A 27,903-nucleotide genomic window follows, 5' to 3' on the forward strand; every position below is an offset into this window, starting at 1 on the left:
AAGAGCACATCCACTCACATAGATGGAGTATTATACCTACTATTTCTCATCTTTTCATTTCAAGTGAAAACTACTTCGACTGTGCAAAGATTGACAGTGAGTTACAGTATGTTCAAACTGAAGGTGAAACTCTATTATTCTAGAACTTCCTTTGCTGCTAGTTACAGACTGTTGTAACAGAAATTCTGCTTCCTTATATACATGTGAAGTTAAGACTGGCCTGAGGTTTTCTGTAATTATCCATCCAGAAAAATCATTTGGCATTTGCTTATATCATGCAAGACTATGGGATGTGGTCTCTAGAGGAAGGAACGAGTCATTTGGGAGAAATTTATGAGCAAAGAAAAGGCAGCATCCTCCTTCTCCAGCCTCTTTTATGTTCAAACCAACAAGTTTCAAGGATGACAAAAACCCCTTGGTATCAATCTGGGCTCCTACTGAGGCAGACCCTCAGCAGCCTCAAACTGGCTTCTCCACATTGGGCCTGGAATACACACGAGGAGACCACGAGACCCTATCAAAGGCTAGAAGAGCCACACACGACAAAGAAACGCTAAATGCTGATCCTGGGAAAGGCATATACACACCACATTTAAATTCACCACTGAAAGGTCAACTGTGTAAGACTCACCTCTTCAGCACACAAGGATCAAAGGGGAAGAAGGTGTCCAGTGGGTTCGTGCAGGTCTGCACCGAGTCCCCCCCAGCAGTGTTTCTGATAACGGGCAGCATCTGGCGGTTGTTCCTCTCAATGAGGGTGTAGCAGAAGACGAGCTGGTATTTGCTGTGGAACAAAACCAACACCGACAGAAGCATTACTGTGCCACAGTTACTCTGTATGGACACGCCCATTTCTGTGTGACAACCACCCCAACACATAGACCTTACTGAACATAACAACTGCAAGAAAAAACAGCATAAAGTAGAAAGTAATCCTTTTTGGGAACAGTCCTCTGGGCCTACTATTTACAACTGGCGAAGGAGGAAGAAACTGTACCATCACTTTAAGAATATGAGAGTGGGCTTAGATTATTAATAGGCACCACTCACTGAAAACGAATGGGTTCACGGTAATTGTTAATAATTTACAAAATTATGTAGCTGTCTACTTATTTTTACTGTTTGTAAGAAAATTAGTGGGTTGGTGGAAAAAAGGGCTTCGGGTTTCACTGAGAGAAAATATGCATTGTTGATGAAGAGACTTGGCTACTGAAGAAATTAAGACGGGTCCTAAGGGAGAGACATGGGGTTTACTGAATCCCAACCTCAGAAAATGGTAAAGAAAGGAACACGGAGTGAAAACACTTAAGTGGACAGAAGACCTTGCAATAAAAATCCATGGGACCAAGACGCGGTCAATCCCTCTTCGGGTTATGACAGCAATTCACGATCATCCACCGGGCCGCTTCTTTGAGATGAGGACTTAGCTCACTTCTGTTAACTCCCGGCTCCCCGATTCCCTCACACAGTACTCATTCAGGCAGCTGTTCTCAGGCTCTCAGCTCATTACTGCAATCTTAAGTGCCATATGGCTGTTTCGGTTCCATTAGCCAAGGATCACAATTGACTCTTGGTGGGAAGGTAGTAAGGCAAAACTGCACTTTGCAGTATCTGGTAAAACTGAAGGTGTGTACTTCTATTGCCCAGCAACTGCACTTCTGGTGACAGCAGTCTGCCTGTGCGCCAGGACACACATACAACCATGTTCCCAACACTGGAAAACTAAGGCAGCTTGCTGCTGCTGCTAAGTCGCTTCAGTCGTGTCTGACTCTGTGCGACCCCATAGACGGCAGCCCACCAGGCTCCTCTGTCCCTGGGATTCTCCAGGCAAGAACACTGGAGTGGGTTGCCATTTCCTTCTCCAATGCATGAAAGTGAAAAGTGAAAGTGAAGTCGCTCAATCGTGTCCAACTCTTAGTGACCCCATGGACTGCAGCCCACCAGGCTCCTCCGCCCATGGGATTTTCCAGGCAAGAGTACTGGAGTGGGTTTCCATTGCCTTCTCCTTAAATCCCAACAAAGAATTTATTTTTTTAAATTACGAGAACATTACACAGCAGTCAACATCAAAAGACAGCCATATGGGTCCACATGGTTAACTCAATAAGTATGCAGAAGCAGCAGCTACAGAGTAATACTTAAGATCCTTGACACAAACCTTTATTTCCACCCCTTGCTTGCAGCCTCCCATCTTACTCCTCACCTCCACCACTAATACCAGCCCCAAATCTCGAGCCTCTAATGACCAGCCTGCCCCTCAGCTGCAGCCCCTACTCCTACCCACACATACTCTACAGGCAGCAGCCTCTGCCTTGCTCCATCCATCCTTATTCTCCCAGAGACTATCTTCCTGCAACATGCTAGAAATGTCCACCCGCTGGGTACTATTGCTGGTTGGTTTCTTATTTTCCTACTATCATTTTTGAGATCTCAGGAGAGAGAGAAATCCTTAGACTAGATACCCACTGAAGGAAAAATGAGGCTGCTGATGTCTAGGGGAGCAGAAATTATCCTTGTCTTCTAATAGCACCATCTGTTGAGCATTTTAAGCTACGATCTGACCCCATGGACAGAGGAGCCTGGAGGGCTACAGTCCATGGGGTCAAGAGGAGTTGGACACAACTGAGCGACTAATACTTCTTTCTGTCCTCAACATCCTAATTAGAGGCCCAAGGTCTCCAATTCACTTTCTACACAAAGCAGGATAGTTCAGTGAATGCTGACAAAGGAGCCAGCCTGTCGGCATTCAAACCTTAGCTCTGCCAGTCTACCCATGACTTCTCCCAAGTCATTTAATCTCACTGTGACCCCACCTTGTCATTTATAAACAGCGGTTAGTAATACAGTCATAGGACAGGTGAGTTCTGTGTAGAGTGCTTATCGGAACCGTGCTGGGCACACAACAGACGCCATGCATCAGCTGCGGCCACAAGGCCCCCACTGAACCATTTCCCTATTTGTTGGATGTTTATCTCATGTCCAGTCTATTTTTATTACTATTATAGGAGTCATTCTAATAAACATCTGTGGTTTGTACCTCTTGGCTTGCGAACTTACTTCAAAGTGCCTGAGCTTCTGCTGAATGATCCTCTTTAGATTAAAAAGCAGTAGCAATTTCCAATGCCACCGAAAGTATAAAAACAATACCTTCAATGCAGTGTTTTCTGCAGGCACTGGGTTACTGGTTTTTAAATGTCTTTTTGTTATGAATTTTGTTAAGTAATATCACAGAAATTTAATGGAATTTTACAATACTAACCTAAGCTTACTCTTAAGTAACTTCCAGAAATAAAGCAGAAAGAACTTACTTTGTGATTGCGGCAAAAAAGTTAACGACTGAGGGCAGGCAAATCTTCAGAGGATTCAGCTGACTCATCACTATCCGTTCAAAATTTAGACTCTGAAGGTACCTCAAACCTTTGATTAAAAAACAAACAAAAAAAAATTTTTTTAAGGTGCAAACACATGAGTCTAAGCAACACTCATTATTCTATATATTAAAAAAAATTTTTTTAAAGGGTATTTGCACAAATGCTTTAAAGGTTCATGTAGATATTCACATAGTGCAAAGCCCAAAGAACATCGTTTATCTTAACCACACGCATTTACGACCAAACCAACTTTTCTAAAGAAAAGAGTTTACTCTTTTAAAGATCCAGGAAAGTAAAGATACATTCCCAGTGGGATATGAGCTTATAAGACAATTTGGCACTCAGATACATGCAAGCTCAGCACATGCTGACTGCAGAGAGGGAAACACAGACCATGTGATCTGACTTCTGCTAACAATCACGGAATTATTAAGCAGCTGAGGAGCACAGTAAATTCTCCATTCCCTCGAGGTAATGACTGTACAGTATGGAATTTCTCCTTCCTGAATTCCATATATATATATACACACACACACCAATATGACAGTTAACAAAACCAACAGCAAGACTTACACATCTTAAATTATCCGTAAAGTTGAGCCTATTTTTCAGGTGTGCATTCACTGTACTTCAGGGTTTTTTTGTTTTTATAACAAAACCATGGAGGTAGAAGGAAAAATTAGGTAGATACTACTGTCTTGGGATCAATGACTATCCTTATTAAAAAGAACACCACACTTATTCTAAGAGGTGAGCAAACCAACTTGTGTCTAAGTATATTTTTGTTAGGAGATTCTATGATCTATATATTCTGATAAAAGTAACTAAAAATGCAATAATGTAAAGACTTACAAGAAATAGATCATCTTTAACTAAGACTCTTAGCATTTATTTTTACAGAGAAAAGCACTGATTTTACTTACCTTGTGATAAAACCTTGTCCTACTACTGTTCATACACCTATTTTTAAGCCCCCTATCTTTTTAGTAGTAGTCATGATATAAGAAAGTACATGTAATGCAACATGTACAAGCCTCAGTTTAGAGCTGTGATTCTCAACCAAAGGCCACAGTGCCCCCAAGAGAACATCTGGTAGTGTCTGGAAGATAGTTTTAGTTGTCACAACAGAGGATGAGCAGGGCGAGTATTGGCATCGAGCGGGTAGAGAGTGCGAGATGCTGCTGGTCACCCTATTATACACAGGACAGCCCCCACAACAAAGGATCATCCAGCCGAAGGTATCAGCAGTGCAGAGTCTGAGAAACTCTGGCTTAGAGGAAATAGCCTATTAAACCATTTGCGTTATTCATGAAAATGAAACAGTTTAAACTGACTTAACTGACGGTGTTCTTGGGGACTACCTTCAGCTGTAATACACTAACCCACAAAACAAGCTTCATCTGGTAGATTCAAATTTTAACTCTTAGAAATTAGCAAAACTGTAAACCAGTAAATTAACTCAAGTCTTTGGATATAGGAGCATACCTGGAATAACCTCAAGCTTCAGGGTCACCCTCACCTGGTTTTAATTTCTCATCCTGCCAATAAGTTACTTCCCTGGGGTTTGGTCTCGTCTGTAAAGAAGGGATGACGTTTGCAGTTCACTGGGCCGTTGCAAGGATGGGATGGGATGGGATGGGATGGGGGCGGCATGGGGGTGGGGGCTGAGGATCAAAAGCGCCGAGCCCGGTGCAGCCACAGCACAAGTGCTGAGCCACAGCTCACATCTGACAACGACTCCTGCTGCCACCTTCTAAAGCGGAGCTTCTCAATCACAAATCCATTGACTGTTAAAAAGGCGGCTTAAGGGACTTTTAGGGGCCCACAAGCTGCTAGAAATTATTTGTAAAAAGCTTGAGTGCACATGCAGTTTTATAACAAACAATTTTTGTCAAAAAAGTAATTAATCTTCATTCTGAAGGATAACTAGTACATAGGAAAATCCAGTTTCATATCCATCAACCCCACATCACTGACCTTCCTTCAGGTTTCCACTTAAAAGCTGCTTGTGTCTAAAAACAAAAGTGTAGAACACAGCTTGGCAGGCTGAATAAAATGGTCCATGGAGAGCGACGTCACAAAATGCCTTTGTTCCTGAATCCTGGTTATTAAGGTATACGTGCAGCCAGTTAACCAAAAGATCTAGGCATGATTTTACAGTACTAGAGAAAAGAAAAATTCAAGTCAACTTCACTTGCTTCATAACACACTAGAGTGACACAAAAACACACAATTGCCTCTCATTGCAAACTCAGAAAAGTCTGTCCACTGGCTTCTTTATCTATTACCCATGGGCACAGAGGAGAAGCAAGCAAAGGAAAGAATGGGCAGGTGGAAAGGCAGCCTTCCATTACAAAGTCAAGAATGTGGACCTTCCAGGACAACAGGAAGGCCCCTAAGGCGGCCTAAAGTGTCAAGAGTTGGAGAACAGTTTCTCCTGGTCAACTCAGAAGGGCTTTTCCGATGGCCTCCCAGTCCTCTTGAGGGAAAACGGTTAAAGAGGAGGCATGTCTACCCACATCTCAGAAGAGAAAAACAGCCTGGCTGACTTCACCATCCCCTGGGGGTTCTGATGAAGTCCTGTGGTCAACAATTTAGGACAGAATACCCAGACAGCTTTTAGTTGTCAGGGAAGGGTTTTTAATAGTGTTCTGGCCCAAGGATATCTTCATGGATCACTAGAAGAAACAGGCCCAGCACTGGCCTCCTAAATAGATCCATTACCTTCAAAGGGGATTTTTTTTCTTCAGCTTTAACAGATACAATTGATTCGGAATGCAAATGAAAAATGACAAACCTATAAAAAGAATCAAAACAGTATACAACACTGTACACCATCCACGAAGACAAACGGATCTTCATGTTCAAGTGCAACGATACAGATGACAAAAGCTTTGCATGTGAGGTTTTACAGTTTAAAAATGAGACATCTTATTCTGAAATTGCCTCTTGGAAATATAAACATCTTGCATAGAGTGGAGAAACAAATTTTTCACTTTAAAGACAGGCCACAAAAATAAGGCAGTTATTTCTCTAACTTGAGACAATACTATATTCTTTTTTAAAGCATGATAAGAAAAGCACTTGGAAAATCAGGTTACTTACATAAGAGGAATAAATTTAGCTCTTGCCAAAAAGCTCCCAATATAATTTGCAGCAGCTTGCCTGATGATAGCAGGATTATTTGGATCCTGCAATTTTTTCCAGAGATGTTCCAAAAATGCTTCCGCAAATCCCTATAAAAAGAGAACGTGTTGGTCTCCTCTTTTTCTAATGCTTCAGATATTCTAGCTAGCAGAATTCTAAGATTTTTAACTCACCAACATGGGAAAGCTCCAGTATCTCAGTTATACTGCTAAATAATGAACAGGGTCATCAAGGTTCTTATTTTGAAAACACTCTGAGATAATACTATCAAAAACAAAAGGCGTTCCCCAGCTTTAAATAATTCAATGGATGCCCAAACCAGCTGAGCATCAGACGTAGGGCTTTGGAACCCCACACATTAGGACAGGACTCTGGGATCCAGCAGTCTGTAAAAGCTCTGCTAAGTGAGAATTCTCTGGCGGCCCGTGCTCTCACTGCCAGGGTGCAGCCAAACATAAATCAACAAATAAAGCTCTATGACTCTGATATTTAGCCGTAACTAGAAAGCAGTGCTTATCCACACTCACATGGGAATCCCTTTTGCCATACCCTCCAGACTGCACGTAACAAACTTAACCAGAAACAGAAACGAGGATTAAAGTACAGTTGATATTTGACTAATTATGCTAACTGTAGGGGAAAAACTGACCAGTTCACCTTCTTTTCAACGAAAAATGCAACCTCCAACTTCTCTCAAACAGCTCTTTTCAAAAGCTACTAACATATGCTTTGGGGCAGATTGAGTTTAACCTTCCTACCCATGACCAGTACTCTCCTAGACTAGGACTAGGAAGCTATGAAATAGTGCAAAGAAGAGTCCTATGTTCTTTTGTTTTGCTTTGTTCTCAAAATAGAAAAACAAACTCTTAAGTTTTAAAATCCTGGATTAAAACTTTAGTTTGGGCTAGTTAATATCAACTGAAACAGAATTAAAAAAAATAAAGTTGCATACTGTATATGAGGTTTTTTAAAATTGGAATATAATTGCTTTACAAATGTGTCCATATGAGATTTTAGTGAAGGCTCGAATTAAAGGGAAGGACACCACCTAGTGGACCAAACACAGGATGACGTTTTCAGAGCACAGCTTCAGGTGAAGGAATGCCCTCTCCTCCTTCTACAGGTTGAGAAGGGCTTTCTATTTCACTAGAGGCACTAAGTAAAATGAGCTCAAGACAAAGAAGTAGTCAATTCATGGTCCCTCTTCAACATTTCCCTTCACCCCTCATTTTTTTAAGGAAAATTTGGGGCAAGAGTAACAAAAGCTATGATAACACAAATGACATACTCACCAATTTAAAGCTACAGAGGTAAAACATGAAAAATTGCACATGGCAAGAGGCATGGGTGGGCAACAGGAGCTTGTCAAAGATGGTTATGAGATCTCGATACAAATCTTTTGTTTTGTTGTTATCAATCTTACCTGTGAAGAAAATTTGGCATTTCAGTTTATTTATAAAGACATTATTTTCAAGCCACCAGTTTCATTTACCACATTTTTTAAAAGCAAACAAGACCATTAAGAAATACTTCATCCATGTAGTTAATGGGGGGTCGGTGGGTGGGGGCATACGATGCCATCTTTATCTGGCACAGAGCTTCCATTTTAATTATAAAAATCCAGGACTGGTAAGGAAGTGGGCCCTTATCTCACACACACCACTGTGATTCTACACACTGGAAAATCGCCATTTACAAGTTCTACTGCTAGGAATTTATCACAAGCAGACAAGTGACAATACAGGTGTAAGTACGTTCATTACACCGTTACTTATAATGGAAATACAGCAGGGGGAGGAAAAAAATAAGGAGCCAGTTAAATCCATATGATTAATAACTATTTTAGAAGAACCGTGAATTGTATGAGAAAATGTTCGTAAGAGGTAAAAAGGGAAGATTATAAAATACTACATATCGTGTGATTCCCCCCGAGAAGGCAATGGCACCCCACTCCAGTGCTCTTGCCTGGAAAATCCCATGGACAGAGGAACCTGGTAGGCTGCAGTCCATGGGGTCGCTAAGAGTCGGGCACATCTGAGCGACTTCACTTTCACTTTTCACTTTCATGCATTGGAGAAGGGAATGGCAACCCACTCCAGTGTTCTTGCCTGGAGAATCCCAGGGACAGGGGAGCCTGGTGGGCTGCCGTCTATCGGGTCACACAGAGTCGGACACAACTGAAGCGACTTAGCAGCAGCAGCGTGATTCCCAAATCCACTGAGAAAAACACATACACCCATACAAATAGAACAGAAAAAAAAATGCTAATAATGGTTCTCCAAATAGGACTGTGACCATATAAACTGTCTTTTTTTAAAAACTCCTTTCCTGTATTTTCCAAATCTTCTCTAACCAACATGTATTACTTTTATAGCAGCAAAAAAGTTAAAGTAGTAACATTCTCAACTCAGATTCAAGCCCTATTATTCTGAGTGGTTGAGTTTCATTCTTAAATCTGAGAAATGCAAATAGAAAAAAACTGCTTTTTTCAAGGCAAAGTGTCTAGACTAAAAACCTAAAAATTCCATTAGGGCAAGAAACTTATCAATTTGTCCACCAACACTTGGAACAACCACAAGTACCCAGACTGTACATTTCAAGCGTAACACAAGTGTGCGCATGCACGCATGCTAAGGCGCTGCAGTCATGTCTGACTCTGCAATCACAGGGACTGTAGCCCGCCAGGTTCCTCTGTCCATGGGATTCTCTGGGCAAGAATACTGGAGTGGGGTGCCATGCCTTCCTTCAGGGGATCTTCCCAACCCAGGGATCAAACCCACATCCTCTTAACATTTCCTGCATTGGCAGACACGTTCTTCACCACAAGCGCCGCCTGAAAAGCGCCAAATATCTACTAAGTGTGCGTATGCTTGGTCACGTCCAGCTCTTTGCAATCTCGTGGACTGTAGCCCACCGGGCTCCTCTGTCCAATACTGGAGTGGGTTGCCATTTCCTTCTCCAAAGTATCCACTATACCATTCTTAAATGTCTCCAACTTGAGGTCCACCTTAAACTGTCCAAACTCCACATATAATCTCTTAATACAGTAGGCAGTGAGAAGATCACCAAGGCCTTTGAAGACAAACAACTGAGTCTGGGTCCCAGTCCCACTGTTCTCAAGCTACGTCACGGTGGCAAACAATCTCTCTCAACTTTCTTTTCCTCATACTCAAAACAAGGATTTTTATCGTGGTTTTCCATCAGTATGCCCAGCACTGTGCATCACAGCTGTGACTTCTGCAGGCTGTTACCGTCCACATAGCAGACATCCTTAATGTAGGACAAGAGTAAAGACAGGAGGATGTCTAGGCGCTCAGCCATGGGATGGACCATCTGATCGAGCCTTCCTGGATCAGCCTTGGTTTCATGGTCAGCTTCTTCATCTTCATCCTTTGAAGGTAAAGTAAAAACTGACATTATAAAAACTCAGTAAAAGTAGTTTAGGGAGAAAACTCTGAGGTAACTGTTTCCTTTAAAAGACAAAGAGAAAACCCGGAAATCTTCCCAGGCAGGGGCTCTCAACCAGAGGCATGAATCAGAATCACCCTTGGAATCCAACAGGAAAGCACAGATCCAGCCTCTGATGCTCATGTACAAGAGCTGTCTACAGTGTGGCCATGCAAACATCACAGATTTCCCCCAGGTTCTGGCACAAACTATTGGTGCCAGGTTTCCTTTCCTGGGACAGGGCACCCACCCCCTCAGCTGCTATAAGCACTGGCTGCCAACTCACAGCTGCCCGAGAACTGCCTTGGCTCCTCCCAATCAGACCTAGTAACTGACATGACGTCACAAGAGGCCATCCCCCGGTCCCAAGGTAGGACCTACTCTGTTCTGTAACTCATGCTCCAGAGCTCCTGGGCGGGGGATCAGCCTGCAGTGACTTCCAATCGAAACCCCCAAATCTCACCTCTTTCCTTCCCCTGCCCTTTCCTGCTTCCCCACACCCTGTGTCCCAAGGGCACCTGAATCCCCATCTCAGGCTCCTCCCAGTGAACCCAACTTAAGACACGACTCCGAGCAGAGAAGCACTGCATAAAGGTACATAATTTGTAGAACACAGAAACCACATTGATGTGCTTTTCAATGTATCACTCCTCCACAAACAATATGGGGTGTACAGAAACAAATTTAAGGAACAGACGGAAGAATAAAAGGGAAACAGACTTCACCAAACCCAAATTCAAAGCCTTGGAAATGAACTCTACTAGTCGATGAGCAACAAGGCAGCAACTGCGCATTTAAAGAATCACTTTCAAGCCTGCCGAACTACTGCTTTAACCCACAGCCTTGAAAAAGGTGAGGAGCCATTAGCTGTCTCTTGCCACCCTCTGGGACTGTGAGGGTGTATGTCTGACTACATTCACAAATGCTGACCATATTAAATAGGGCTTCTGTGGCATCAGCTCCACCACCAGTTTGAGCTGCTGTTTCCTCAGCATCCTCAATATCCTGCCGGGATGCATTCACCTACATCATAACAAAGAAAAAAAAAAAAAAGAATAAAAACATATAAAATACAACCACAGTATTCAGCAACTGGAAATTCACCTAATGTACATGTTCTAAAGATATCCACACTAGTGCCCTATACAGCACTGTAACTCAATACACAATTATGGCACAAACCTATAAATGAAACTCAGTCATGAAAGAATTGACAAGATTGTAAATCAAGTACCCTGTACTACATATTTTCATAAAAATCAATACAAACTGTGCTATGTTGGTCTATATCAGATAGCTTCAAAATTTAACATTTATCCCAACATTTACTAGGCACAAGGCACATGCATGGTATATAAGAGCATAAGATCAATCAACAGAAAATTTCTAGATAACTTGTTTAACATACCACTCAAATATGCCTTTTAACATGTCTATATACATGACCTTCTTCCTAAATGTACTCTAAAATGTTCCATAAGCATACATCAGAGAAGGACTTTATGAAGATTATAGATGCAGGTGACCAGAGAGGTTTAACTCCAGGTGAACAATGCGCCAGCCCACCCAACCTCTGGTCTTTCCTAGAACTCCCTCCCCACTACAGGATCAGCGTGCTTCCCATCGAGCCCTATCTCGTTAGTCCACAAACCTCCTCTCCCCAACCCTGAAACACGCCTCTCACTCCTGCTTCATCCTCTCTCTACACCGCAAACCCTCACCGGGTCTCTAGCAGCCCCGCTTCCTAACTAGCCACGCTCTCTGCAGCAACAAACTGCCTCCGAAACACCACACCCAAGGACTCTGCTTTCCTCAACCTCCTGAAGAAGGCCAGCAACGTCTCACGCTGCTGAGAGAAGCCAATCCTCCCTGGGTGTCCAGACTCTCGCTTTCCCTCCCACTTGCCAGTCTAACTCTCTCTCTCTCCTGTCGGGTCTGCTCAGTCCTCAACCTGCAGCTTCAATTCTCCACCCAGTTCCCTCACCCACACCTCAACCCATCCAAAGAGGAACTCGTCGTCCTGCAACTTCCTCCTGACGGTTTTTAATACTGTTTTGGCAACACCAGGCTTTCATTCCACAGGGAGCTACCTTTGAAGGATTCCTTTCCCTTACCTCCCCACTCCTCTACTTCCAATCCAATCAAGGCCCTTTCTTCCACGTGTCACCAGAATCCACCACTTTCTCATTCCCTCTGCAACTTATTTATTGCAGGTCACTTCCTCGGAATGTCTTCCCAACTTCTGACTACAACAGGTTTTCTAGCTCATAATGCATGTGTTCCATCCACAGCATTTACCACAATACTTTTCCACTTACATGACCATCTAATTAATGCCTTGTTCCCCAACCACGAGAGATAGGACTGTCTATAAACACACCAATGTTCAAAGGAAATGTTTAAGAAATGTTCAATGAATGAAAGGTGGAACTGCAGATTCTTTTCTATTGTTGCTACTATTGTTTCAATTATTATAACAAACACTATAACATAATATTTGGGAAAAGAAAATTGAAGAGAAAACAGATTATCCAATACTTACGTCCAACTTGAGTAGCTTTTCAACAACAAGCTCTAGAATTTCATGCCTCAAGGTCGGAAAATACACACTAATCCTGAGTAAGTTATGAACATAACATTCCTAAAACATAAAAAGATAGAAAAAAAGATTATCAAGCAACACAGGAACTACACTGTTTATATACACACTATCAGCGTAATTGTGATTTATATACTCCTACAGTACTTTTAAAACAGGTTTGTTGACACACAATTCACCCACTTTAAGTGTACAATTCAATAGTTCTCAACTATTCAGAGTTGTGCAACCATCACCCTAATCAACTTCAGAACATTTTTATCACCCTAAAAAAAAACCTTGTATCTTCCAGTAATGTACCTCCTCCCAGCCCTAAGTAACCACTGGTCTACTTTCTTTCTCTATGAATTTGCCTAGCATAGCTATTTCACATAAGGAGAATATTACAACATGTGGTGTTTCAGCATAATGTTTTCAAACTTCATTCATGTTGTAGCAAGTAAACCATGTTTATTGTTGACTGATATTCCAATATGCAGGCATAGCACATTCCATTTATTCATAAGCTGCTAAACAGTTGGCTTCCATATTTTGGCTACTATGAGTAAAGCTGCTTTGAACATTTGTGCCAAAGTTTTTAGGGGGACGCATATTTTTATTTCCCTTGGGAGCAGTGGAAATGAGGGTTCATATGGCAATTCTACCTTTTATGAGGAACTGTAAGGCTGTTTTCCAAAGCAGCTGTACCATTTACCATTTACATCCCCACTAGAGCGTGGGGGGTTCTGGTTTCTCCACATCTTTGCCAACACTTGTTATTATCTATCGTTTTGAGTACAGCCATCCTAGTAGGTAAGAAGCAGTATCTCGTTGTGGTTTTGACTTGCATTCTCCTAATGACTAAAAATGTTTAGTTTTTCGTGTGCTCCTAAGCCATTTGTATGTCTATTGTGGAGAAATACCCATTCAGACTCTTTGTACATTTTTAAATTAGGTTCAATAAGAGTTCTTTAAATATTCTAGATACAAGTCCTTTATCCAATATATGATTTGCAAATATTTTTCCATTATTTAAGTTGTCTTTTCATTTTCTTGAAGACTATGAAGCACAAAAGGTTTTAATTTTGATGCAATACAATTTAACTGTTTTTGCTGTGGTTTCTTGTGGTATATCTAGAAATTGTTGTCTAAGATCACAAATATTTTCACCCACATTTTTTCTAACAGTTTTATCCAATTTGAGTTCAATTTTGTATATAATGTGAAGAGAAGTCCTATTTCATTCTTGGCATATGAACATACTCCTGCCCCAGAATCAACTGTTGGAAAGACTATTTATTCTCTTCCCCACTGTCCTACACAACCGATCACTATTGATCGGCTGATCAATGTGATCATTATTGATCACATTGATCTGGCATCCTGTGACTATACTGAACTCATTTATTACCACTAGCATTCTTGTGAATTCCTTAGGATTTTTCTGTATATAAGATCATGTCGTCTGCAAAAAGAGACAGTTTTACTCCTCCTTTCCAATGTGGGCGCCTTTTTCTTTCTCTTGCCTAACTGCCCTGGCTGGAAGCTTTAGAGAAATACTGACCAGAAGTGGCAAAAGCGGACACCCTTGTTTTGCTCCTTATTGTGGGGAAGCCTTCAGTCTTTCACTACTGAGGGTAAAGACAAGTTTTGAATTTTTCATAGATTTTTTTCATAGATGCCCTTCATCAGGCTGAGGAAGTTCTCTTCTGTTTTTGTCACAAAATGGTTTTGGCGTTTTTCATCTACTAAGATGATCATGTGGTATTTACCATTTATTCTACTGATACAGCCTATTATGCTACTTGCTTTGGGAGTATTAAATCAACTTTGCATTCCTAGGATAAATTTCAGTGCATAATTCTTTTTTGTATGTTGTTAGGCTCAGTTTCCCAGTATTTTGTTGAGAATTTTAGCATCTATGTTCATAAGAGATACAGAATTTGTAACATTCCAGTTGAAGCACACTCTCACAAATATCAACAAAAGTTATTAACTCTTTAATACCTGTAATACATTATTTAGGAAAAAATATTCTGTATTTAGAAGGAAACCACTGTTATTGAACTCTACACAGATGATCTAAATATTATGCAAAAGACTTCCAAGACTTCATTAACAGAAGGCTCTGCCTTCAAATAAGGCATGTTTACAACTAGTAATAAATGAACTATTATCTTCCAGCAATTCCTACCTGTGTTAACATTAAGTTCTATCTAGATATTTCTGAAGTGGACTCTGCCCTTGACACGCACACAGGAATAAGAGAAAAGGCACTGAGAATCCTCAGTCAGTGGCTTGCTAAGAAAGGAATGAGTCAAATTCTTAGTCTTGAGTTTAAAATTCAGCAGACAAAACTTTGAAGAAAAGGACCCAAATTCACCTAAAACTAAACCACACAACTTTTCCATTATTTCCCCCATGAAAAGATTTCTTACCAATGTTCTCTCTGATTTTCGAACAAATGGAAATTTTTCCACCAGTATTGGCATAAGAAACCATGGTGTGCTATTAAAAAAAAAAAAAAAAAAATTTCAATAAATCCATGATAAGGAGACTTTCTCAGAAGGTAACATTCCCATTCTAAGAGCAAATATGGATACAAGAGGCAAAAGGCGACTCCTACCTCAAGCAACTGGAAGTGAAAACACCTCAGAGAAAATCTGTAACAACTTAGGGAAAAATAAGCTTCTGCTGAGTTTGATATCATCAGGATATTAAAGGAGGATTCTTTTTTTTCTACAAAGGTTTTAACAAAGAGCTTCAGTTTAAAATCTAAACACTTCCCACTACACGTGTTATTTTTAAAAGGAGAAAAAATTACCAACTTGGACTTTTTAAAGTTAGCTTATGTGCTAAACTTACTGGGGGAATTTGAAGTTCACCCCTCCGAAAGAAACCTACATATAGAGTGAATTTTTATTCGTAAGACAAGACACAAACACACAGGCGGTTCTCACTGAAAAATTTTGGCTATTTTGTCTGTTGAAGTTAAAAGCAAAAGTCCAACCACCATAAAAAGCTGGAGAGTAGACTTGGCATACAGGTTTTGAAAAATAATTGAAGACAATGAATAGAGAACTGAAATGCCATTTTTTCTAAACTGTGATATGACAGCAATGAGATACAAAAACATGCTGCATACAATTTGAGGTTTGATGCTGTGGAGATTTTATAATTTTCTAACTGATCATAATTTTCTTGAGACTTAAACACCACAATACAAAAAAGTAACTGAAGTATACTCACGATGGGACATATCTTGCTATTATCTGTAAGGCTCTGTGACAGGTGTCAAAATTTGCAGGAAGATCTACAGGTGAAAAGGGAGAGCATGAGCATTAAGATAAAACTGAAAACTGAAAAATTACCTACTTAAGGCTAAAATCCCCTGATGACCAAAACTGAATCATCTGTCAGTTAAATAATCACATGTCAGCAAAATAATAATCCCAAGACTTTTCTCCATGATTATCAATGATGACTGTAAATAATGCCAGTAACTGCAACTGATTGCATAGTAATCAGTTAAATATAACTGAGATTCTTTTTGTTAGATATATAACAAAAAGACTCCATCAAAGGTTGCCCTTTGTTACCATCTATCTGTGAGACTAAGTCCTGGAGGAACAAGGATACTCAGACACAAGAGGTGGCCTCTGTTTAATCCTCTTTGTACTTACTCTCATCTTCATCATCAGAATCCGAAACATCTACGTCACCTTCTTTAATAACCACTCGGGCTTTTGAGGAAAAAAGAAAATATGTTATACTTCTAACATTGATCTAAACAAGCAACAGCTACATAAAAAAAGCAATTTTTCTTTTGACTTAAGACAATAAAATTTACAATGTGGGCATGAAGTTTAAGCAGCTAAAAATCCCTGAATTCCAAGACTTCACCAGAAGCTCACTAAAGGGAATTAAATCCATAAAAATCACAGCAACAAATAAATCCAGACACTTCCATGGAGATCATTATAGGGAACAGACAAGTACCAGAACTACTGCTGCTCCAGTAAGTATCCTGGCCTCTTCCAGGGTGGCATAATCTCCAAAATACAGTGGGAAGGCAGCCTTTTTAACAGAGATATTTTTAAAAAGAAAACTTGAAGCAAGCAAAGAGCAATGACTTACGAGGTACAAAATGAGAAGCAATCATGCTGAGACATGGTCTAAGGAAGACAGTTTGTGCTGATACAAGATTACCAAGGAAGGATAAATACTCCTCCACCACTGTCTGACTTCTGTTCAACCACTTCAATCTCTAGAGATGGGAGGGAAAGACAAAAGAAACATTTTACTGATACAATATATCCTATTTTCAATATATACAATATATACTATTTTCAACAGATACTATTTTCAAAGTACTGAATTACATATAAGTCATTGAAATAAATGGTGAACTTACCAACAGAATATTAATAAGCTGCTCAAAGTCTTTCGTCAAGTACATGATGGAAGAACGGAATTCAAGCAGCCAGTTAATGATCTGGTCATCCTTAAGTTAAAAAAAGAAAAGTACTTTCAAAATCACAAGTCCTCTAAAATAACAGAGAAATGATATTACCTGGCATTGGTCATCTATCAGCAATATTTAAATTAGGAGGGGAAAAGTCACAAACTTGGACTTAAGCCAAAATTGGGATGAAGATTTCTTAGTTTGTATCAAAATACAAAAAGATGTTACAATAAATTTTCCTTTTTTCTAAAAACAAAGAAGAAGAAGTAATATAGTAATTGATATCAGGGAAAGGAATCAAGTGCAATGTTTAATTCTAATCATTTTTGCTGGCCCGAGAAAAGTGAGAACACCTCAAATGGTAAATGTTGACACCTGGAACTTTTTTAAAGTGAATTCTAACAGATCAAATAGTCTAAGGCCACAAAGACCAATAGGTACCTCTACTTCCTCTATCCTCATGATGACCTGCAAGCATGTGGATAATATTCAGTCTAAGCTGATTAAACAGAGTCATCAATAAATGTAACTTTTTTTTAACCCAACTTGCAAATGGGTCTAAAGGAATCAAAATGTGTTCTATATAAATGATGGTTCCACTACTCCATTAAATATTTTTCAGACAATAAAATTACTATTCATAATACTTTCCATGACACAGGAAAACCTGCTAAGTTCAAAAAAGAGGCCATGTAGAGAATAAGGTATCAGTGATACTTAATAGATATTGCTTGTATTCAAGCAATACATGTGCAAGAAAAAATTAAAGCCCCTAATTCTGGGGAACTTCCTGCCGGTCCAGACTTTGCTTTCACTGCCAAGGGAGCAGGTTCACTCCCTGGCTAGGGAACTAAGATCCCACAAGCTGCACAGTATGGCCAAAAAAAAAAGCCCCTAGTTTTTTAAAGAAAATGATTGATGATGATATTCAGTAGGGGAAAAGAGAAATAAAGAAACAAAAATAATACAGTGTTGCACCTTTAGCAACAGACTACAGACAGACAGTGTTGAACCCCCAGTGATAAACTATTAACAGACAGGACTGGACCTACAGCCATAGACTACTTATAGGGAGCACATACCATGCGCCAGGCACAGTGCTTAACACCATACGTATATACGTGCTGCTGCTGCTAAGTCGCTTCAGTCGTGTCCGACTCTGTGCGACCCCATGGACTGCAGCCCACCACGCTCCTCCGTCCATGCGATTCTCCAGGTAAGAACACTGGAGTGGGTTGCCATTTCCTCCTCCAATGCATGAAAGTGAAAAGTCAAAGTGAAGTCGCTCAGTCGTGTCCGACTCTTAGCAACCCTATGGACTGCAGCCTACCAGGCTACTCCGTCCATGGGATTTTCCAGGCAAGAGTACTGGAGTGGGGTGCCATTGCCTTCTCCAACATATATTTATACACCTTTCCCTAATCCTAAAAATGCTGCAAAGGGATTACTGTTATTCTCATTTTATAGATGAAAAAACTGAGGCTAAGAAAGATTAATTTGCCCACCACACCAGTAAAAAGGACTTCCCCGGTGGCTCAGACAGTAAAGTATCTGCCTACAATGCAGGAGACCTGGGTTCAATCCCTGGGTCAGGAAGATCTCCTGGAGAAGGAAAAGGCAACCCACTCCAGTACTGTTGCCTGTAAAATCCCATGGATGGAGGAGCCTGTAGGCTACAGTCCATGGGGTCACAGAATTGAACACGACTGAGCAACTTCACTTTCACTTTCACCAGTAAAACACTAGGTTCAAACCCATCTGCCTAGATCGATGCCCCGCCCACTTTCACACAGTGCCTTGCCCCACAGAGTGGAGCTCCCCATCTTCCACTCAACCAGTGAGAGCTTCCTATGCATTATCTATATGACAAACCTCCATGACACTATTTGCCGATGAAACCCTAACTAACCTGGCAGGAAAATAAAGTCACAACTCATTTGCACTACAGTAACTTCATAATATCCACACTCATTAAGGATAACAAGACTTAAGCAGAGAGGCCAAGCTAAGTTACACACAAAGTTAGCTCTGCTGCTAAGTCGCTTCGGTCGTGTCCGACTCTGCGTGACCCCATAGACGGCAGCCCACCAGGCTCCCCCGTCCCTGGGATTCTCCAGGCAAGAACACTGGAGTGGGTTGCCATTTCCTTCTCCAATGCATGAAAGTGAAAAGTGAAAGTGAAGTCGCTCAGTCATGTCTGACTCTTAGTGACCCCATGGACTGCAGCCTACCAGGCTCCTCCATCCATGGGATTTTCCAGGCAAGAGTACCGGAGTGGGGTGCCACTGCCTTCTCCAAAGTTAGCTCTAGTCTGTCACTTTTCCACTAAAACGAGTGCAACAAAATCATAAGGACATTTAATGCTCCAGTTTTCAAGTAAACCAGTCAGAGACTATGGTACTGAACAATCACTAGAAACAAATTATTTCAACACTCCTCTGAACTAACATAAACATAACTGATGTGATTCTTGGGTCTGTAAAAATCCCCTGGAGATGTGCTGATATGAAATACAGTAGAACACAAAGAATGTGTAGCCGGGGAAGCAGGCACAGGTCAGAGAAAGCTTTAAAGACGAAGCGATGCTTCCACTGTCTTTAAACAGACTGAGTACTCTCAAGGGCTCTACACTTTACAAAGGTGAAAGCATGTCTTCAGAAAACCAAGAGCAGTTTAGTCTGGCTGGAGTATACTGTGAGCAAGCAAGCCAACAGATCAATCTGGAGAGCAAAGAGGGACCAGACATATCACTGAAGTCCCTGTAAGCCAGATTTCTAGTTAGAGATCTGCTTGTAGGGTGGGGCATGGTCTGAATGAAGGCACAATCATGTGCTTAGACAAAATCTGGGAAAGTTCATTAGTGAAGATGACATTTCAGTTGGGTCTCAAAGAATAGTTTTATAATTACAGTAATAATAATAATAAACATTAATATAAGACTAAGTGCAAGGCACTATTCTAAGACTTTTAACATTCCATGAGATAGGGAGAACTACCATTGGTTCATAGCTGGGGACACCTAGGCACTGAAAGGCAGTAATTCGCCCTCAATCACAAAGCCAGTAAGAGAGGGAGGTGATGTAACCAGAGCCCATGCTCAAACAGGCAGCAAGCAAAGTGGATCCGAGAATCTCTCACAGCCAGAGAGAAAAGGCACATGCAAAGCCGTAAAGTGGCAAATTCAAGAAACAGAGTATCTAGCGAGACTGAACACTCTAAGTCTGCTGCAGGCCATGCTAAGGGGCTGGTCCTCTATTCCTCGGTGGGCATGAAGAGGGCAACGGCATTTTTAGAATGTGCTTTAGCGATGACTCAAATGCACTGTTAAGGATATAAGGGGTGGAGGGGACGTGTACGTGAGACAGACAAGCAATAAATCATTTAGGCACATAAAGCCTGTAGAGTGGATTTGAAAGAGAGAAAATGCTAAATCCAGGGCACCCGTAACACCTGTGGGTTTGCAGTTAAGAAACAAGTCTGCACAACACTGGAATTCAATTATACTTTGATAAAAAAATAAGTGATATTAAAATTAAAAAAGAAAGAACAAAGTCTGAAGCCCACAAGAGCAATTTGATCTATAAATGCAAATAATTCTATTATGAGGACACAGATAAATCCCAAAACCACGAGAACATAGTGGAATCACACAGGAAGAATCTGTAAAGTGAGGACGGGGTAAGTTAGGAAATCCAATCAATACCAAATTTCTGAAGAACTTGTCAAGAGAGTGATGAGAGATAAGCAGTAAGAAGACAGGAAGATCAAAGAAACTGAAGGAAAGGTTTTAAGAAATGGGCAGTCAACTGTACAAATTGCTACAAGAAATTATTATGGGGCTGAAAGAGGAAGTCCATGAAATCAGAATGTAGGAAATCATCAGTAACCTTTGTCACAGTATATACAGCAGTGGACTTCACAGTGGATTTAAACACGAATGAGAAAGTGCAGACTGTCAACATGAACAATTAAAAAGTCCTCTGAGTCAGAGACTGCTCTCATTGGATCCCTGAAAGACCTCTACGCTTAAAGAACTTATTTCTCTGGTTTTACAAGGAGGGAAACAGAGGCAAAGAGGTTAAAGAATGTGCCCAAGATCACACATTGGGAAACAATGGAGCTGGGATTCTATCCCAGGCAATCTGACCACCAATGCCCACAGTAACAGACTATTCTTCCCGTAACTGGGCAGTCAAGGAAGAAAGGGGGAATAACATTTACGTGATGGGTACAAATCTCGAACCATTTCCAAAAACGCGAAACAGAGTAGCAGGTTGAAATACAAGTCGTCGTTTGTTGGTTTCATTTTGTTGTTTAGCACTGGAGAGTTGCCTGCAGCACAGAAGACAGGTTCTAAAAAGGCAAATTAAAGCAGGGTTTCCCAGCCCCAGGACTGCTGGGATTTGGGCCCAGATGGTTCAGTGTCGTGAAGGGCTGCTGTGTGTGATGTACGGCTTTCAGCAGCACCCCTACCACCCACGCACTGGGTGGCAGTACCGCTGTTCCCTTCCATTCATCACTGAATCCCCTCAGGGGTGAAAGTGCCCCTGGTTGAGAACCGTTAAAGCAGGATCACAAAGTAAGTTCTAGAGAATGGAACAGGACAACAAGTGCAAATTACCATCTGGACAAAGTGGTAACAACTTTGCTAATAATCAAACACAAAATTAGTTACCTTTATCTCTGGATCTGACAGCTGGTTCTTCAACAGCTCAAAGTCATTTGTTTCCCCCTTAAGAAGAAGGGGAAAAAATGAATTTTTGCTTGCTTGGGTTTTCCTTTTAAAGACCAACAGCAGGACTTTAAACCATTACAAAAAGAAACCTGTACCACTGACATCTCAGTTCTGGGGTGTTCTGGTACACTTGTGTACACCTGTGCACTGACATCTGACCATGATAGTACCCATGCATACATATGGGTATAAATGCAGGTCACACATGAAAGTACACAGCACATTCTCCCACCATCCCTGAGACACAGGAGAATCGCTTCTAAACTAACATGGAAACAAAGCCCCAAAATATCCCCATTAATAGAGCTGGTTTATTATCCCAAAGCAATGCTTATGTAACTACTTAAGAAATAAAATGCTCTGATCTAATAGGTTTTTTTTAATTATACCACTTGCTAAAGATTTTAAAGGACAGTAGGTAAATAAAGCATCTGAAGGTATAAAACCGCAGAAAAGGGGTTACTATTCTAATTGTGAGCGGACAGCACCATGCTATTGTTAAACTGAGTTGACTTCAATATTGATGTCTAAAATCCATCTTGTCTACTGGTCTTTAGTATAATAGCTGTAATTGTATTCTGACCACCAAAAATCAAATCTCAATACATCAATTATATTTCAATAAATCTGAGGGAAAAACCCACCAAACCTCACAGTATCCCCTCTTACCTTTTTGTACTTTAGTAACACTTCTGTCACAGTTCCACCAAACCGAACAGTTTTTCTTGGGGGAGAACTGAAGAAATCATTCTCTAATGCAAGCATGTCTGAAAGCCTACAGAACCAAAGATATCAAGCCATTAAGTGCATGACAAGCAACAATAAAATTTATAAAATCCAACATCGTTCAGTGAGACCACTGCTAAAGCCCCCTAACTGGCCTCCCTCCTCCCACTTGAATCCCCCATTAATGCATTCTTCATTCAGTGATCTAAAAATCTTTCAAAAACTAAACGCAGGCTTCCCTGGTGGTCCAGCGGTTAAGAATCTGCCTGCCAATACAGGGGACACAGATTTGATTCCTGGTCTGGGAAGATCCCACATGTCGAGGGACAATTAAATAAGCCACCACAACTACTGACGCCTGGGCATCCCAGAGCCTGTGTTCTGCAACGAGAGAAGCCACTGCAACGAGAAGCCTGCACGCCACAACAAAAGCAGCCCCTGACTGCTGCAACTAGAGAAAGCTCACAGCAACCCAGTATTTTTTTTTTTTTTTAACTTAAAAAAAGACAGATCATGCTACTCTTCTGCTTAAATTCTCCAAAGGTTTCCTACTTCTCTTAAAATAAAAAAACCTAAACTCCTTATAGACTTCAAGGTCCTACATTAATCTAGCCCCTACCTATCCTTTTCATCTCACTTCCAACCCTTACATACTGCAGCCAGAGTCCTTTCTGCTGTTCAAGTTCACCAATCAGATTCCCATATAACTTACTATTCCCTCTGTCAGAAACACTCATTCTCCAGATGTATACGTGGTTGGACCCTTGTCTTCTTTCAAGTTGAAGCTTAATTGTGAGAGAGGCCTTCCACATCAGAAATCTTAAGTACCTATCCTCTCCCTCTTCCCTACCATCACCCTATTTTATTTCTTCACAGTAGTTACCACTATCTGAAATTATCGCTGACTTACTGTCTTTCCCTCCTCAGACTTTAAACTCGGTTGAGAGCATGGACCTTGTCTCTTTTGATATACTGTCACCAACTCTAACATCCAAAGTAGGTACTTTAAAAAACATATATATGATATTATGCCAAGAGTTCCACAAAGTTTGTTTCTTTTAAACAGGTCAGTGAAAAAAACATAGCATCTTGCTAAAGACTCTCATGGAAGGAAAGTTATGACCAACCTAGACAGCATATTCAAAAGCAGAGACATTACTTTGCCAACAAAGCCATCTAGTCAAGGCTATGGTTTCTTCAGTAGTCATGTATGGATGTGAGAGTTGGACTATAAAGAAAGCTGAGCGCCAAAGAATTGATGTTTTTGAACTGTGGTGTTGGAGAAGACTCTTGAGAGTCCCTTGGACTGCAAGGAGATCCAACCAGTCCATCCTAAAGGAAATTAGTCCTGGGTGTTCATTGGAAAGACTGATGTTGAAGCTGAAACTCCAATACTTTGGCCACCTGATGCTAAGAGCTGACTCATCGGAAAAGACCCTGATGCTGGGAAAGATTGAGGGCAGGAGGACAAGGGGATGACAGAGGATGAGATGGCTGGATGGCATCACCAACTCAATGGACATGGGTTTGGGTGAACTCCGGGAGTTGGTGATGGACAGGGAGGCCTGTGCTGTGGTTCATGGGGTCGCAAAGAGTCGGACACGACTATGCGACTGAATTGAACTGAAAGACTCTCAAAGTTAAACCCCAAAGTGTTTTATGGGAGTTACGGGTTTTAAAAGTTGAGCTAGATATAAAACACTGTTAAGCAAATGTGCGTCAAATAACCTTCAAGCAAACAAAAACTCAAAGACACAATCTGCCATCAGTGGCATCATTTGGTTAATAATCCAAATAGCCCAAGTATCTCTTTTTGAATCCAGTCGAAGAAGCAGGTGGGAAGAAGAGTAAAGGAGTATAAGGTAGTACCCAGGCCTGGAAAAATATGAGGGAGCCCAGTGGGGAGAAAAGGGGACTCTGGAACCGAGGAGGTTGCTTTTCCCAGCCCCTCTCCCACCTTTACTACCCATCCAAGGGTCACTGGCTCACTCCTGACGACCTGAAATGACCCTCTTCCCTCGGCTCCCACCCATTCCATGAGCTCTGGCCCAGACCCTTCAGCTCCGCTCTCCTAATCCCGGTCCAGTGCTCTGCTCCCGGACGCACAGAAGGAAGCGTCCTGCATTCTTACCCGGTCCTCGGCGAGCCCAGCGTCTTGACCGCAGAGCCCGAAGAGGCCGCATCTCCGGGAAACCGCGTGTGAAGCAGAGGAGCCGCCATCCGGCCGGACAAACGCGACGACTGCGGCTTATGCCGGAAGTCTTTCTCCCACTAGGCCCGCCTCCGTTCCGGAAGACACGCGTGAGAGCAACGGGCTTCAGCCAATCAGGAGCCCCACGCGGGGAGAGCTGAGTTACCCGGGTCCAAGCTAGAGCGCCGCTAAGGCGTAATCCCCGCCGTGAATCAGGCCCCTTCTTCCTCTTGGAGGACTTTCCCCGCCAAGCGAGGTGCTGTGGACTCCGCTGGTGGCTCAGCGGTAAAGAATCCGCCTGCCAATGCAGGAGACTTGAGTCCGATCCCTGAGTCGGGAAGGTCGGGTGGAGGAGGGCATGGCTACCCACGCCAGTGTTCTTGTTTGGAGAATCCCATGGACAGAGGAGCCTGGGGGGGCTATAGTCCGTGGGGTCGGGAAGAATGCACGGCTGAAGCGACTTAGCCAGTGCACTGTACTGAGCCAACTTTGACTCAGAGTTGGACCAACAAAGGTCCGTCTAGTCAAAGCTATGGTTTTTCCAGTAGTCATGTAGGGATGTGAGAGTTGGACTATAAAGAAGGCGAACTGTGGTGTTGCAAAAGACTCTTGGGAGTCCCTTGGACAGCAAGGAGCTCAAACCAGTAAACCCTAAAGGAAATCAGTCCTGAATATTCATTGAAAGTACCGATGCTGAAGCTGAAACTCCAATACTTTGGCCATCTAATGTGAAGAGCCGACTCATTAGAAAAAGACCCTGATGCTGGGAAAGAATGAGGGCAGGAGGAGAAGGGGACGACAGAGGATGAGATGGTTGGATGGTATCACTGACTCAATGGACATAGTTTGAGCAAGCTCCGGTAGATGGTGAAAGACAGGGAAGTCTGGCGTGCTGCAGTCCATGGGATCACAAGGAGTCGGACATGAATGAGCGACTGAACAACAACTGTAATGAGACTGGAGAGTTGCCTGGGAGGTGTCTGTCCAGCCCTGAGTTTCCCAGAGAAGGGGCGGGGACACCCGGAGGGGCCAATCAGTGGCTTGGTCTGTGGACTTTTAAATTCTAGGAGTCAGTCCAGTTCCAGTTCGGTTCAGTGGCTCAGTCCTGTCCTACTCTTTGCGACCCCATGAATTGCAGCACGCCAGGCCTCCCTGTCCATCACCAACTCCCGGAGTTCACCCAAATCCAGGGCCATTGAGTTGGTGATGCCATCCAGCCATCTCATCCTCTGTCATTCCCTTCTCCTACTGCCCCCAATCCCTCCCAGCATCGGAGTCTTTTCCAATGAGTCAGCTCTTCGCAGGAGGTGGCCAAAGTACTGGAGTTTCAGCTTCAGCATCATTCCTTCCAAAGAACACCCAGGACTGATCTCCTGCAGAATGGACTGGTTGGATCTCCTTGCAGTCCAAGGGACTCTCAAGAGTCTTCTCCAACACCACAGTTCAAAAGCATCGATTCTTCAGAGCTCAGCTTTCTTCACAGTCCAACTCTCACATCCATACATGACCACTGGAAAAACCATAGCCTTGACTAGACGGACTTTTGTTGGCAAAGTAATGTCTCTGCTTTTGAATATGCTGTCTAGATTGGTCATAACTTTCCTTCCAAGGAGTAAGCGTCTTTTAATTTCATGGCTGCAGTCACCATCTGCAGTGATTTTGGAGCCCAGAAAAATAAAGTCTGACACTGTTTCCACTGTTTCCCCATCTATTTCCCATGAAGTGATGGGACCAGATGCCATGATCTTCGTTTTCTGAATGTTGAGCTTTAAGCCAACTTTTTCACTCTCCTCTTTCACTTTCATCAAGAGGCTTTGAGTTCCTCTTCACTTTCTGCCATAAGGGTGGTGTCATCTGCAGATCTCAGGTTATTGATATTTCTCCCAGCAATCTTAATTCCAGCTTGTGCTTCCTCCAGCCCAGCGTTTCTCATGATGTACACTGCATATAAGTTAAATAAGCAGGGTGACAATATACAGCCTTGATGTGCTCCTTTTCCTATTTGGAACCAGTCTGTTGTTCCATGTCCAGTTCTAACTGTTGCTTCCTGACCTGCATACAGGTTTCTCAAGAGGCAGGTCAGGTGGTCTGGTATTCCCATCTCTTTCAGGCTCCCTCAGTCAAACTGAAGAACCCAAGCCTAGAGGGCTAAGGTACATAGGGTCGGAGAGAATTGGACACAGTGAGTTTGGGTGAACTCCGGGAGTTGGTGATGGACAGGGAGGCCTGGTGTGCTGCGATTCATGGGGTCGCAAAGAGTCAGACACGACTGAGCGACTGAACTGACTGACTGAAGCAATTTAGCATGCTGCTGCTGCTGCTAAGTCGCGTCAGTCATGTCCGACTCTGTGCGACCCCATAGATGGCAGCCCACCAGGCTCCACCATGACTGGGATTCTCCAGGCAAGAACACTGGAGATTTAGCATGCAGGCACTCATAAAACAGATAACTAATGAGAACCTACTGTATAGCATAGAGAATGCTACTCAGTGTTCTGTGGTGACCTAAATGGGAAAGAAATCTTCCAAAGAGGGTATATGTATACATATTGCTGATTCCCTTTGCTGTACAGTAGAAAATAACACAAAATTGTAAAGCAACTATACTCCAATAAAAATCAATAATAGAAATGAAGAACTGGAAGCCCTGTGATTAATCTAAACCCACAGAAAGATGGGGAGGGTCAGGATTTGAACAAGTTGGCCTGACCCAGAAACCTGCTTCTTCCTACCTACTGGGCTCTTCTCACAAACACCCAAGCTAATCTTACCCTCCTGGAAACGGGGTTGATGACACATGTTATCCAAAAATCTTAGAGCTGTGATAATTCTGGGATTAGAAATCAAAGAGTGAGAGAAGGCAGTTTTCAAAAGGCATTAACCCTTAAACTTATAATTTTTAAAGATGTACCAAGTCAGCCAGACCAGCAAAGCAGGAAAGGGTCTTCCAAACATAGGGAACAACAGGTGCCAAGGCAGGGTGGGCAGGAAGGAGGCAGAGGGAAAAGGGGATGAAGGGAGAATTGTTGCAACCTTTGGAAACTGTATAGAACTATATCAAAAGGGCATAAACTAGGTACAGCAACTTTTAAAATATAAAGCATTGTTCTGTTTTGGCAACGGTGTAAAATCAGTTACTGTCCTTCTGCTGCCTCCATATGGGCACACCATTTCTTGCCTCTCTGCTTCCGAGTTCCTGCGGAATGCTGGGCAGAAATCATCCATGTCCCAGGAACCGAGGAA

General features: G+C 42.1%; 1 protein-coding gene across 1 annotated transcript in view; it reads right to left on the minus strand.

Moving 5' to 3' along the window:
* RRN3 (RRN3 homolog, RNA polymerase I transcription factor) overlaps positions 1-24,757 on the minus strand; it is a 28,099-nt gene extending 3,342 nt beyond the window's left edge. The window contains exons 1-16 of the mRNA XM_005906341.3: positions 24,601-24,757; positions 22,413-22,518; positions 21,684-21,740; positions 16,958-17,047; positions 16,681-16,810; positions 16,227-16,286; positions 15,793-15,856; positions 14,982-15,051; positions 12,508-12,606; positions 10,896-10,988; positions 9,770-9,908; positions 7,811-7,941; positions 6,477-6,607; positions 5,349-5,533; positions 3,309-3,417; positions 632-784 (exon numbers count right to left, since the gene is read on the minus strand). Coding sequence (XP_005906403.1) covers positions 632-784; positions 3,309-3,417; positions 5,349-5,533; positions 6,477-6,607; positions 7,811-7,941; positions 9,770-9,908; positions 10,896-10,988; positions 12,508-12,606; positions 14,982-15,051; positions 15,793-15,856; positions 16,227-16,286; positions 16,681-16,810; positions 16,958-17,047; positions 21,684-21,740; positions 22,413-22,518; positions 24,601-24,689 — 1,706 coding nt within the window. The 5' untranslated portion in view covers positions 24,690-24,757. The remainder of the gene's footprint in view (positions 1-631; positions 785-3,308; positions 3,418-5,348; positions 5,534-6,476; positions 6,608-7,810; positions 7,942-9,769; positions 9,909-10,895; positions 10,989-12,507; positions 12,607-14,981; positions 15,052-15,792; positions 15,857-16,226; positions 16,287-16,680; positions 16,811-16,957; positions 17,048-21,683; positions 21,741-22,412; positions 22,519-24,600) is intronic.
* Between the last annotated feature and the right edge of the window lie 3,146 nt (positions 24,758-27,903).

This window comes from Bos mutus, chromosome 25 (genome assembly GCF_027580195.1).
Source record: "Bos mutus isolate GX-2022 chromosome 25, NWIPB_WYAK_1.1, whole genome shotgun sequence".
NCBI lineage: Eukaryota > Metazoa > Chordata > Mammalia > Artiodactyla > Bovidae > Bos > Bos mutus.